Source organism: Bombina bombina, chromosome 3 (assembly GCF_027579735.1).
Source record: "Bombina bombina isolate aBomBom1 chromosome 3, aBomBom1.pri, whole genome shotgun sequence".
Classification (NCBI taxonomy): domain Eukaryota; kingdom Metazoa; phylum Chordata; class Amphibia; order Anura; family Bombinatoridae; genus Bombina; species Bombina bombina.
The window spans coordinates 79,931,899-79,944,520 of NC_069501.1; the positions used below are offsets into that span (position 1 = coordinate 79,931,899).

Sequence of the window (12,622 nt, forward strand, 5' to 3'; positions counted from 1 at the left end):
GCGGCAGAGCGTTCTGCTTGTTCCGGCACTGCCGTTATCCGCCTAGTCTCCTGCGGGTTCTCGGGTGCTGTGTATACTTCAGTAGTCAGAGCCTTTTCCAGCACGTTCTCTGCAGTACTCTCTACGGTGTCGAAGGTTACCACTCCGCTGTCCGTGGGAGATGTGTCTGACCTCTGGCATGTAGGAGTGTTGTTCCAGGCATTTTTTATACTTTTAGATAGGCTCAAAAAATGGTCTTGTAGTATGCGTTGCATGTCCTGTGCAGTAATGGCATCTCTAGGCGCCTTCATATTACCGTGTAATTGTAGATGCAATTTGCAGTAGTAGCAGTAATTAGTACTGCTCGTAACCCCAGTCACCTAGGGGGGGGAATATGCGGTAGCCCCGGCTCCACGAGCTGCCAGACACCAGATGAATGCAGCAGCCGCGTGGCCTAACTGCAGAGCATAGGCAGAGATGTGAATCCAAAGAATTTCCCCCAGGATTATCAATTTCTTGAATCCTATAGCAGTCTGCTGGTCTCCAGTCATAGAATGATATACTTTCTCTATAGAAAACAATAAAATATTGCATAAAACCCTATGATAGAACCAGGAGCTCCCACAAGACACGTCCTGCCGCTACAGCTGTAGGCTCCGCCCCTCTGATTACTATATTTTAATTCCTTTTATAGGAAAACATATCGCAAACAACTTAACTCATGAGCAGTCAAATTCTGCTGCAAATTCTTGTTGCTATGCCCCACAAAACCCCCTTTTCATTACATCTGCCTTGGCATGGAAGGTGAAATCTCAATGTGGATGTTTCAAACATAAATGATAACAATTTAGAGCCCAGAGCAGCTTTTTAATCACCTTGTAGACAGAATATTGTCATTTCTAAGGGAATTCCCTGCTACCTAAAGGGGCATAAGACTCTTTATTTCAAAAAGAAAATCCCCACTTTTATGTTAGTACTGGCATATGTCAATGATGAGTGCTGTCTTTAAGTGACATTAGGGACAATTATATAACTATCATATACAGATGAGAGGGACATGAGATCCTTTATGTGCTTATGGCAAGAGAAAATAGTTAAGCTCCTGGCACCCTGACAAAAGCCTTCCATTACAAAAGTGATGGAAAATTATAGAAGCGTGTGACCATTCATCCAAAGAAGAGAAAATCCCATTCCTTCAAATGAATAGTCTCAATCTTCTATAAGTAAATCAGAGGAGAGAGAGCAATTCTGTGATAGCCCACATCCACTTAACAGAAATTCTCCCTGGTAACCATGCAAAAGAGTTGTTACCTACATTGTAGGGGACAAGTGACTCCTCATTCAAAAGAGTTGTTACCTACATCGTAGGGGACAAGTGACTCCCCATTCAAAAGAGTAGTTACCTACATTGTAGGGGAAAAGTGACTCCCCATTCAAAAGAGTTGTTACCTACATCCTAGGGGACAAGTGACTCCTTATTCAAAAGAGTTGTTACCTACATCGTAGGGGACAAGTAACTCATTCAAAAAAGTTGTTACCTGCATCCTGGGGGACAAGTGACTCCTCGTTCAAAAGAGTTGTCACCTACATCCTAGGAGGACTCTTCATTAATATATGATTTGTTGCTTCCTCGGTGGAGATAAGGAACATTGGCTGAGGGTAATGGCGCTATGTAAGGACATCACTGTGCAGAAACAGTTGTGGGAATATTAATATTGAGAAAGAAACTCTGCCCATGCCCACCTCTTCATTCTTCCACCAGAGAGCAAGTAGGCTGGAACATATAGGGCACAAAAGGTATTAGTCCTTCCCACAAAGGAGGAAAAATGTTTTTGTTGTCCTCCAAACTCAGAGTTTAAAGGAACATTGCAGTTAAAAAGGTTACGTCGTGAATGCAGAAGAGAAACATGTTAAAAGATATCTGCACTTCATAACAGTCAATACAAGTGGTTTAACTATAAATGAAAACTAGTGAGAGATATATGTTTATCAACACATACCTAGGTACCAATTGCTCATTGGTTGAAAAGGACAACTCCCACAACTGTATTCATGGAATTGACACACTAGGAACAGTTTAGTTTGATTATATCTTAGTAGCAGAAAGGAGAGAAAAAAACTCCCTACTCCTAAGACCCACTCTGCAATAGCTTTTGGCGAAACTGGCTACATATATGAAATAGGACAACAATTATGCATTGGGAATACACATAGAAGAAGAATGTAAAAATAAGTGATAACCAGGTAACCTCATATTGCCTTATGCTTCCTTCAATATTTTCTATATCTCTTTTATGCATTCCTATAAAGATGTAATTATGAACTTATGGAGCAAGTTAAAAAACCTCAAATATGTTAACATTCCAAAATGGTACATGTCAGGAGTGTGATGTAAATTTTGAAATTAACATCTTTATTTAGTAACAACAGGTTGACATTTTTACTTTCAAAAATATCTTTTATTCAAGAGTTACTCTGGTGATTCTTTGGTGTATGTTTAAAGACAATTTTTAACACTTTACTATGTGAGGCTCTTTAGTATATGAGCAGGTCGTCTATGGTCACTGGGAGCATTGTTATTAGCAGTATAATGCTATTGAGTGTCCTTTCATCATTTTTGTTTTTACTAAGATACACCTATCAAAATATTGTCTACTTTATAAGGAAACCAATTAAATGACAATTATAGTCATGCTCTAATTAATTAATAGTGATCATATAATGCTGTGTGTTTAACCCTCGCAAAGGGATAAAAAAATATAGACGTACCACTTGAGACCCGCAGAGCACCGCTGGTCAAGAGCACTAGTTACACAGTCATGCGACTTCCACTCCGGGTCCCGAAAAGTACATCTACTATGTGTTTAAACCCTTTGCAGAGGATAAACACATATAATTAAAGGGTTACAAGTCTTAAAATTACATGTTCTAATGAATAACAGCATGTTGTTAAATATATTGGCCCTTTAAGGAGCCTTGGTTATAAAATCTGCTCCATTGTAAGATACATGCAGTACATATTAGATTATAAAATAATTCTTTATATGTGTGGGTGCACATTGATTTATTCTATTTTTCCTTATAATTAATTTTTTATTTTTTAAATAAACTTATCTGTCAGTGGATGGTACCGTCAATAAAAAGCTGTACTGCCCCCCCCCCCATTGAAACCAAGTAGAGTGATTTAGTAGGACGGTGCCACACTAAAATAAAGAGTGAGTCGCTGAATCCGCTTATTTTGGTGTGAGGAGTTGAGCATGTACACACACACAGCTCGTCTAATACATATCAGAGCAGCTGAAGATGAGACGAAATGGTTTGCAAGGCTAAGCGACTCCATGGTCCTAAATGCAAAATAAAATCCAGAATAGATCTTCCTCCAGATTAACACGTTTGGCAGTTTGTTTGAAACATACATAAGCTCATTTCATATACCAATATAGACATTTTGTTATGTAGCTGTCTTTGCAAACATGGTTCCATTAAAGAAGCACAGAAGATTTGTTTCATTATAGGCTGCTAAGCTCACATTCTGCTTTTTCAAACAAAGATACCAAGAGAATGAAGAAAAATGTATAATAGGAGTAAATTAGAAAGTTGTTTAAAATTGCATGCTCTATCTGAATCATTAAAGAAAAAAAAATGTGGGTTTCATATTACTTTAACCCCTTAAGGACCACAGCACTTTTCCATTTTCTGACCGTTTGGGACCAAGGCTATTTTTACATTTCTGCTGTGTTTGTGTTTAGCTGTAATTTTCCACTTACTCATTTACTGTACCCACACATATTATATGTTGTTTTTCTCGCCATTAAATGGACTTTCTAAAGATACCATTATTTTCATCATATCTTAAAATTTACTATTAAAAAAATTATAAAATATGAGGAAAAAATGGAAAAAACTTTGAACCCCCAAAATCTGTTACACATCTACAACCACCAAAAAACACCCATGCTAAATAGTTTCTAAATTTTGTCCTGAGTTTAGAAATACCTAATGTTTACATGTTTTTTTTGCTTTTTTTGCAAGTTGTAGGGCAATAAATAAAAGTAGCACTTTGCTATTTCCAAACCACTTTTTTTCAAAATTAGCGCTAGTTACATTGGGACACTGATATCTGTCAGGAATCCCTGAATATCCCTTGACATGTATATATTTTTTTTAGAAGACAACCCAAAGTATTGATCTAGGCCCATTTTGGTATATTTCATGACACCATTTCACTGCCAAATGCGATCAAATAAAAAAAATTGTTCACATTTTCACAATTTTTTCCACAAACTTTAGGTTTCTCACTGAAATTATTTACAAACAGCTTGTGCAATTATGGCACAAATGGTTGTAAATACTTCTCTGGGATCCCCTTTGTTCAGAAATAGCAGACATATATGACTTTGTCATTGCTTTTTGGTAATTAGAAGGCCACTAAATGCCGCTGCGCACCACACGTATATTATGCCCGGCAGTGAAGGGGTTAATTAGGGAGCTTGCAGGGTTAATTTTAGCTTTAATGTAGTGTAGTAGACAACCCAAAGTATTGATCTAGGCCCATTTTGGTATATTTCATGCAACCATTTCACCGCCAAATGTGATCAAATAAAAAAAATCGTTCACTTTTTCACAAATTTTAGGTTTCTCACTGAAATTATTTACAAACAGCTTGTGCAATAATGGCACAAATGGTTGTAAATGCTTCTCTGGGACCCCCTTTGTTCAGAAATAGCAGACATATATGGCTTTGGCATTGCTTTTTGGTAATTAGAAGGCCGCTAAATGCCCCTGCGCATCACACGTGTATTATGTCTAGCAGTGAAGGGGTTAATTAGGTAGCTTGTAGGAGCTTGCAGGGTTAATTTTAGCTTAAGTGTAGAGATCAGCCTCCCACCTGACACATCACACCCTCTGATCCTTCCCGCACTCCACAATTGTCCCCGCCATATTTTTTTAAATTTGAGTGACATTTAGAACAAAAATGCTTGTTGTATTCAGTAAAACATGATTTCTTATTAGCATAGAAATATGTATGGAAAGTGTCTGATAGCTTGACTACTGTTTTATAACTGTATGATTGCTCCAAAACAGTGTCTGATAGCTTGACTTGAATTTGTCAACTGTGTGATAGCTTGACTTCAGTTAAAAACACAGATAAAGTAGTGTGCCCTGAGTACAACACCAAACTCCCAAATCTACCTAAGTATACCCTAATGTAGGTAAATAGTAACAAGAAAAAAACAGTAAGTTAGGAGTGCCAAGGCTAAAGGTGTGTTGGAGGCAAAATTAATAAAGGGGTAATCCCTTCAAACAATAAAAAATATATATTATATATATATATATATATATATATATATATATATATATATACAAATTATTAAAAAATGCTCGTACTGAACAGGATAAAAGAAGCTATGCCAATTTAATAAGGTTGAGATATGTCAGAACAATCATAGCAAAAAAGCTATACTTAAAAAATAAAACATATATATATATATATATAAAAATCGGATGTCTCCGATATACACAAATAAAACCTAAATGTTGCCACCACAAAACGAGGGGGGAGACAAAAGGCCAGTTAAGCCACTAGATATGAAAAGTCCCAAAATTCATAAACATCCAGGTAGTATAATATATTGCCATTCAGTCCCAGATACAGTGGGGCAAAAAAAGTATTTAGTCAGCCACCAATTGTGCAAGTTCTCCCACTTAAGAAGATGAGAGAGGCCTGTAATTTTCATCATAGGTATACCTCAACTATGAGAGACAAAATGTGGAAACAAATCCAGACAATCACATTGTCTGATTTGGAAAGAATTTATTTGCATATTATGGTGGAAAATAAGTATTTGGTCACCTACAAACAAGCAAGATTTCTGGCTCTCACAGACCTGTATCTTCTTCTTTAAGAGGCTCTTCTGTCCTCCACTCATTACCTGTATTAATGGCACCTGTTTGAACTTGTTATCAGTATAAAAGACACCTGTCAACAATCTCAAACAGTCACACTCCAAACTCCACTATGGTTAAGACCAAAGAGCTGTCGAAGAACACCAGAAAGAAAATTGTAGACCTGCACCAGGCTGGGAAGACTGAATCTGCAATAGGCAAGCAGCTTGGTGTGAAGAAATCAACTGTGGGAGCAATAATTAGAAAATGGAAGACATACAAGACCACTGATAATCTCCCTCGATCTGGGGTTCCACGCAAGATCTCACCCCATGGGGTCAAAATGATCACAAGAACGGTGAGCAAACATCCCAGAACCACACCTGCAGTGAATGACCTGCAGAGAGCTGGGACCAACATAACAAAGGCTACCATCAGTAACACACTACGCCGCCAGAGTCTCAGATCCTGCAGTGCCAGACGTGTCCCCCTGCTTAAGCCAGTACATGTCCGAGCCCGTCTGAAGTATGCTAGAGAGCATTTGGATGATCCAGAGGCGGATTGGGAGAATGTCATATGGTCAGATGAAACCAAAGTAGAACTGCTTGGTAGAAACATAACTCGTCGTGTTTGGAGGAGAGAGAATGCTGAGTTGCAACCAAAGAACACCATACCTACTGTGAAGCATGGGGGTGGCAACATGATGCTTTGGGGCTGTTTCTCTGCAAAGGGAACAGGACGACTGATCCGTGTACATGAAAGAATGAATGGGGCCATGTATCATGAGATTTTGAGTGCAAACCTCCTTCCATCAGCAAGGGCATTGAAGATGAAACGTGGCTGGGTCTTTCAGCATGACAATGATCCCAAACACACCGCCCGGGCAATGAAGGAGTGGCTTTGTAAGAAGCATTTCAAGGTCCTGGAGTGGCCTAGCCAGTCTCCAGATCTCAACCCCATACAAAACCTTTGGAGGGAGTTGTGTTGCCCAGCGACAGCCCCAAAACATCACTGCTCTAGAGGAGATCTGCATACAGGAATGGGCCAACATACCAGCAATAGTGTGTGACAATCTTGTGAAGACTTACAGAAAATGTTTGACCTCTGTCATTGCCAACAAAGGATATATAACAAAGTATTGAGATGAACTTTTGATATTGACCAAATACTTATTTTCCACCATAATGTGCAAATAAATTCTTTCCAAATCAGACAATATGATTGTCTGGATTTGTTTCCACATTTTGTCTCTCCCAGTTGAGGTATACCTATGATGAAAATGACAGGCCTCTCTCATCTTCTTAAGTGGGAGAACTTGCACAATTGGTGGCTGACTAAATACTTTTTTGCCCCACTGTATATGGATTTCTATTACCTTAATCCGTCAGGGTAAAGTCCCAATGTAACACACTCACAAGACCTTTCACTTCCGTGGAGATACGAGTGTGTAACCGTTAAGGCCACGTGTGCGGGAGCTGTCCTGATGCTGCAATCCTATTGGTTAGAACGGTGTTCACAGCCAAAGTGATTTCCCAGCTGATTTAAACTTTATTCTTACTGTAATGAAGTAACGTATATGCTCTTAAGTGCACTTAGCACGCAGGATACCTTGTGATATTTGTAAAGATTTCTTTTGACAGAGGGTCTATTTGGCCAGCCGTGCCACAGTCTGTGTCAATGGTAAAAGAGCAGAGTGTAGATGCGGTCACAGGCTCCAGGTGTCTGCACTGATCCGTCAGTCTCTTGGCTTACAATGTGCCTGTATCAGGGTTCCAGCACACCGCAACACTCTCTATATTAGAGACGTTAAATCCTCATATAGTGTGAATAATAAGTACTGCAACTTAGTAGAACATCAACGCGTTTCTCCCTTAGTAAAGGCTTTTTCAAGATCTTGAAAAAGCCCTTACTAACGTCTCTAATATAGAGAGTGTTGCGGTGTGCTAGAACCCTGATACAGGCACATTGTAAGCCAAGAGACTGACGGATCAGTACAGACACCTGGAGCCTATGACCGCATCTACACACTGCTGTTTTACCATTGACACGGACTGTGGCACGGTCGGCCAAATAGACCCTCTGTCAAAAGAAATCTTTACAAATATCACAAGGTATCCTGCGTGCTAAGTGCACTTAAGAGCGGATACGTCACTTCATTACAGTAAGAATAAAGTTTAAATCAGCTGGGAAATCACTTTGGCTGTGAACACGGTTCTAACCAATAGGATTGCAGCATCAGGACAGCTCCCACACACGTGACCTTAACGGTTACACACTCGTATCTCCACGGAAGTGAAAGGTCTTGTGAGTCTGTTACATCGGGACTTTACCCTGACGGATTAAGGTAATAGAAATCCATATATCTGGGACTGTCTGGCAATATATTATACTACCTGGATGTTTATGAATTTTGGGACTTTTCATATCTAGTGGCTTAACTGGCCTTTTCGCTCCCCCCTCGTTTTGTGGTGGCAACATTTAGGTTTTATTTGTGTATATCGGAGACGTCCGATTTTTATATATATATATGTTTTATTTTTAAGTATAGCTTTTTTGCTATGATTGTTCTGACATATCTCAACCTTATTAAATTGGCATAGCTTCTTTTATCCTGTTCAGTACGAGCATTGTTTTAATAATTTGTATTTATATATATATAATATATATTTTTTATTGTTTGAAGGGATTACCCCTTTATTAATTTTGTCTCCAACACACCTTTAGCCTTGGCACTCCTAACTTACTGTTTTTTTCTTGATAGCTTGACTTGAATTTGGCAACTGTGTGATAGCTTGACTTGAATTTGGCAACTGTCTGAAAGCTTGACTTGAATTTGGCAACTGTCTGATAGCTTGACTTGAATTTGGCAACTGATAGCTTGACTTGAATTTGTCAACTGTCTTTTAGCTTGACTTGAATTTGGCAATGTCTGTTAGCTTGACTTGAATTCGGCAACTGTCTGATAGCTTGACTTGAATTTGGCAACTGTCTGATAGCTTGACTTGAATTTGGCAACTGTCTGATAGCTTGACTTGAATTTGTCAACTGTCTGATAGCTTGACTTGAATTTGTCAACTGTCTGATAGCTTGACTTGAATTTGGCAACTGTCTGATAGCTTGTCTCCAGTAGTACAATAGGGGAAGGGCACACATTTGTGTGTTTGCCTCCAGTAATGTAAAGTGATGTCACTGGCTCTCAAACCAAGAATGGGCAGCAACCACACATACATGTGGCATACTGCAATATTCGCGTCAGTAGCATGCTCGAAAAAAGTTATACATCCTAATACAGCGGTGTCTAACAAAGGTGCCATATGACTACTAGTGTGTGTGTGTATATATATATATAGGCTTACCAGAAGTCCCACTTTTACTGGGATTGTCCCGGTTTGTAGGTGCTGTCCCAGTGTCCCACCCAGTTGTTCATTCTGTCCCAGTAGGGTTGCCACCTCCAGGTTTCAAATCATGTGTCCGGGTTTCAGACCACCTGAAACCCGGACACATTATTCAAAATGACTGGACTGTGGCTCTCCAGCATAGCTGGATGCTGGTACTTTGTTACATACAGCCCTGCTTAGCTTAACGTTCGTGTCCTTCAAAGTTTACATTTAGTAATACCGGCTGAGTGAGCAGCGTAGGGTTTTTTTAATTTTGTAGTACTACTTGGTTTATTTTTCTAAGAATTTAACACCCCCCGACCCCTGGTGACATTGCCGGTGATACACCTTTAGGGGAATCATATGGGTATGACCAGGAAGTGCAGACAGGCAGGATTTGTGGCCTGGATCTTGCTTTACTTCATGCAGGATAGCATTTTGGCTATAATCTTCCTGCATTATGGTATAGAGTAGCCTCTTAAACAGATTTAGCAGGTACGTGTTTCTTTTTTACTTTCATTCAATGTTGTATTTATGCCTTATCAGTATTTGGCTCTGTTCCTTAATTAGACACATAAAACACATATTACACTGCAGATATTAAATTGTGATGTATACGCTTGTCACTATATTATGAAATTGATAATTATGCTTGATGTTTGGCATTATTTAGAATCTGAGATTTAGATGACTGATTTATTTGCTCATGTTGTGTATGGGTTGCCATGACAACGTAATGGTGCCTTTTTCACTAGGGGGTGGTGTTATGGTCTATTTAAACTGTGTGATTCACTTGTTTGACTGAGGAAGGGTAGAGTATCCACAAAACATTACACACATAAAAGCTACTACTTTAAAAGGACCGGTAATTGCCACGCCCCCTTGACCACGCTCCTGACCACACCCCCACTGGCACCGCACCAGGTGGTCCCAGTTTCACCTCTAAAAATTATGGTAAGCCTATATATATATATATATATATATATATATAAACCAAGTTTAGCTGGAGTCAGTATTGTGGCTTTCACGGTGTCACAGCCTTCCTGGCAATCTGTTGTATTAACCTGCAGAATCAGCCACGTTGAGAAGATTCCCTAAACCAGCCACTCGTGCTTGATTACACGTAACACATATTAGAGCACCAATTCCTATGCAAACGTATAAAGTTAGCAGAACCGGGAGATTTTGCCATAAAAGAGCAGAGCGGTATATACCGGTAGGTTTGTATCTCTCGTACGTACATTCATATCTCGGCTGGTCCATTCTTATATGGCATTCTCATCTTTCCCAATCCTCTAGGGGGCAGCACCGCATTCTCGTACGAATCCCGTTGTCTGAGTGCTGTGCATCGCTTCAGTCTTACTTTCGCTTCAGCATAATACTCTATGGGAGGTGTAGTCTTTTTACAGCACTAGATAGTGGCGAGGTGGTAATAGACGGAAACTACAAAACCCATAATCCCTTGTGTCTACAGAGCTGGACTCTTAACCTTTCATCAGCCAGCTGGGTTCTGAAGTTAAATTATATGAAATAGAACAATTAACCGGAGGGCAGAGGCAGCGTGTTGCACTGAAGCTGATGTTACACGAACGTGGTTACTAGTCTGCTACTGTAATACTGTTCTAGTGATAGCAAAAGGGCCTTAACGCCTCATTGTCTTGTAGTACTTCCTAATTCTAGTATAGGGCTGTCCCAGTTGGTGCAGGAGAGGTTTTGTGTACCTGATGCCCAGGTCATACTCTGCACTTGTTATTAGGCTGCACGCCCTCTGTATTCAAAACTTAGGTTTTAGTTGTGTAACAGTAGCTGCTAATTTATATATGTGAATTTAAATTGCACAGAGTTTATAAAGTAATTACATATATACTGCTGCTATAACTTATGCAATTGGTTGCAGGATTATATAACCATAAAGTAACAGACCCAGTGCTGCTGTAGTTATAATCTCAGGGGTCTTTATCATGAGTGTGTGGACTCGAGTTGGTGTGTTGGGGTCGGCTATCTATTGTATTCATAGGAAGAGGACTGCTCTGGCCGATGTGAAAAAGGATTTTATCCAGTTTGGTGAAGGACCAGAGTATGAACTGAAGCTGGTGCAGGTCATATTCCGACATGGTGCCCGGACCCCACTCAAACCCATACCCCATAAAGAACAGGTGAGAGGGTGGTAAGGCATCAACTAATGGTAGATCAAGGAGCACTCTGCTGCATGGGTGGCTATAGACAATAACATGTTCTGGTGCATAAAACATTGACAGCAAAACCAATGTTCCTTTCATAATTAGACAGAGCAAACTATTTTAATCCAATCTCCAATTTACTGATATTATTAAATTTGTTTCATTATCTTGGAATTCTTTGTTGCAGGAACAGCATTGCTCTACTGTAAACTAGCTGAGCACATCGGGTGAGCCAATTACAAGAGGCATATATGTGCAGCAGCCACCAATCACCAGCTAGCACCGGGTCCCAGTAGTGCATTGCTGCTCCTGAGCCTACCTAGGTATGCTTTTTAACAAAGGATTTCAAGAGAACAAAATTAATTATAAAGGGACATTAAACACATTTCAATCACCTTCCTCTAATTATGAGTGCCGCCATTTTGGAACCTAGGTTTCACTACAAGCATCAAAATGAGGTTTGCTGTACAAGTGCACAAAGATCAGCAGTGAAAGCTAGATTTTATCATCACGGCTCCCATGAGTAGAGGGAGGCTGGGAATAACTGCAATACTTATACTTATATAAAACCAGGCTATGAGTGGAGCACAATTTTACGCTTCCACTTGAGTGTCAATTGCGCTAGAATTAAGATTTTTTTTTGCGTTTGTTGGGTTGTGCTCGTATTATGAGTTGAAAGTAAACTATCTTTCTAGCGCTAACCTGACAAGCACAAAAATCCGAAGTTAGAATATCAGGTTCACGTATGTATTCCCTCATACGTGAACAATGAGATTGTTTATACTTTTTTTTGGAGAAAAAAGTGTGTGGGGGGAACCTAACCCCTTATTCTCGCACAAACCTGATTGCATATTCTCATTTGTGCTAACCGGTCATGAAAATACGAATATTTCATATTCCAATGTTCTTAACATATTTATTCATCAATACAGATTTCTATATCTGATGACATTTTGGTAACATATCTCTCTATCTATAAAATTATATATAGGAATATCTATTTACAAATACATAGAACATATTCTGCTATGTGCAGAACATTGGAATGGAAAATATTTACACTAAATACATAGCCTTTATTAAAAATGAATATTTCATAAATATGCTTTTATATGTTTTAATTTACTTAAAGGGACATTATACACTAGATTTTCTTTGCATAAATGTTTTGTAGATTTTTTTTTTTTTTAGTATAGTTTT

At 39.1% G+C, this 12,622-nt stretch overlaps 1 protein-coding gene across 2 annotated transcripts in view; it reads left to right on the forward strand.

The window, feature by feature from the left end:
• Nucleotides 1–10,691: 10,691 nt before the first annotated feature.
• Nucleotides 10,692–12,622, forward strand: part of ACP6 (acid phosphatase 6, lysophosphatidic) — a 108,957-nt gene continuing 107,026 nt past the window's right edge. For both annotated transcript variants that reach the window (XM_053705891.1, XM_053705892.1), the window contains exon 1: nucleotides 10,692–11,398. In XM_053705891.1, the coding sequence (XP_053561866.1) occupies nucleotides 11,204–11,398 (195 nt within the window). In that variant the 5' untranslated portion in view covers nucleotides 10,692–11,203. The remainder of the gene's footprint in view (nucleotides 11,399–12,622) is intronic.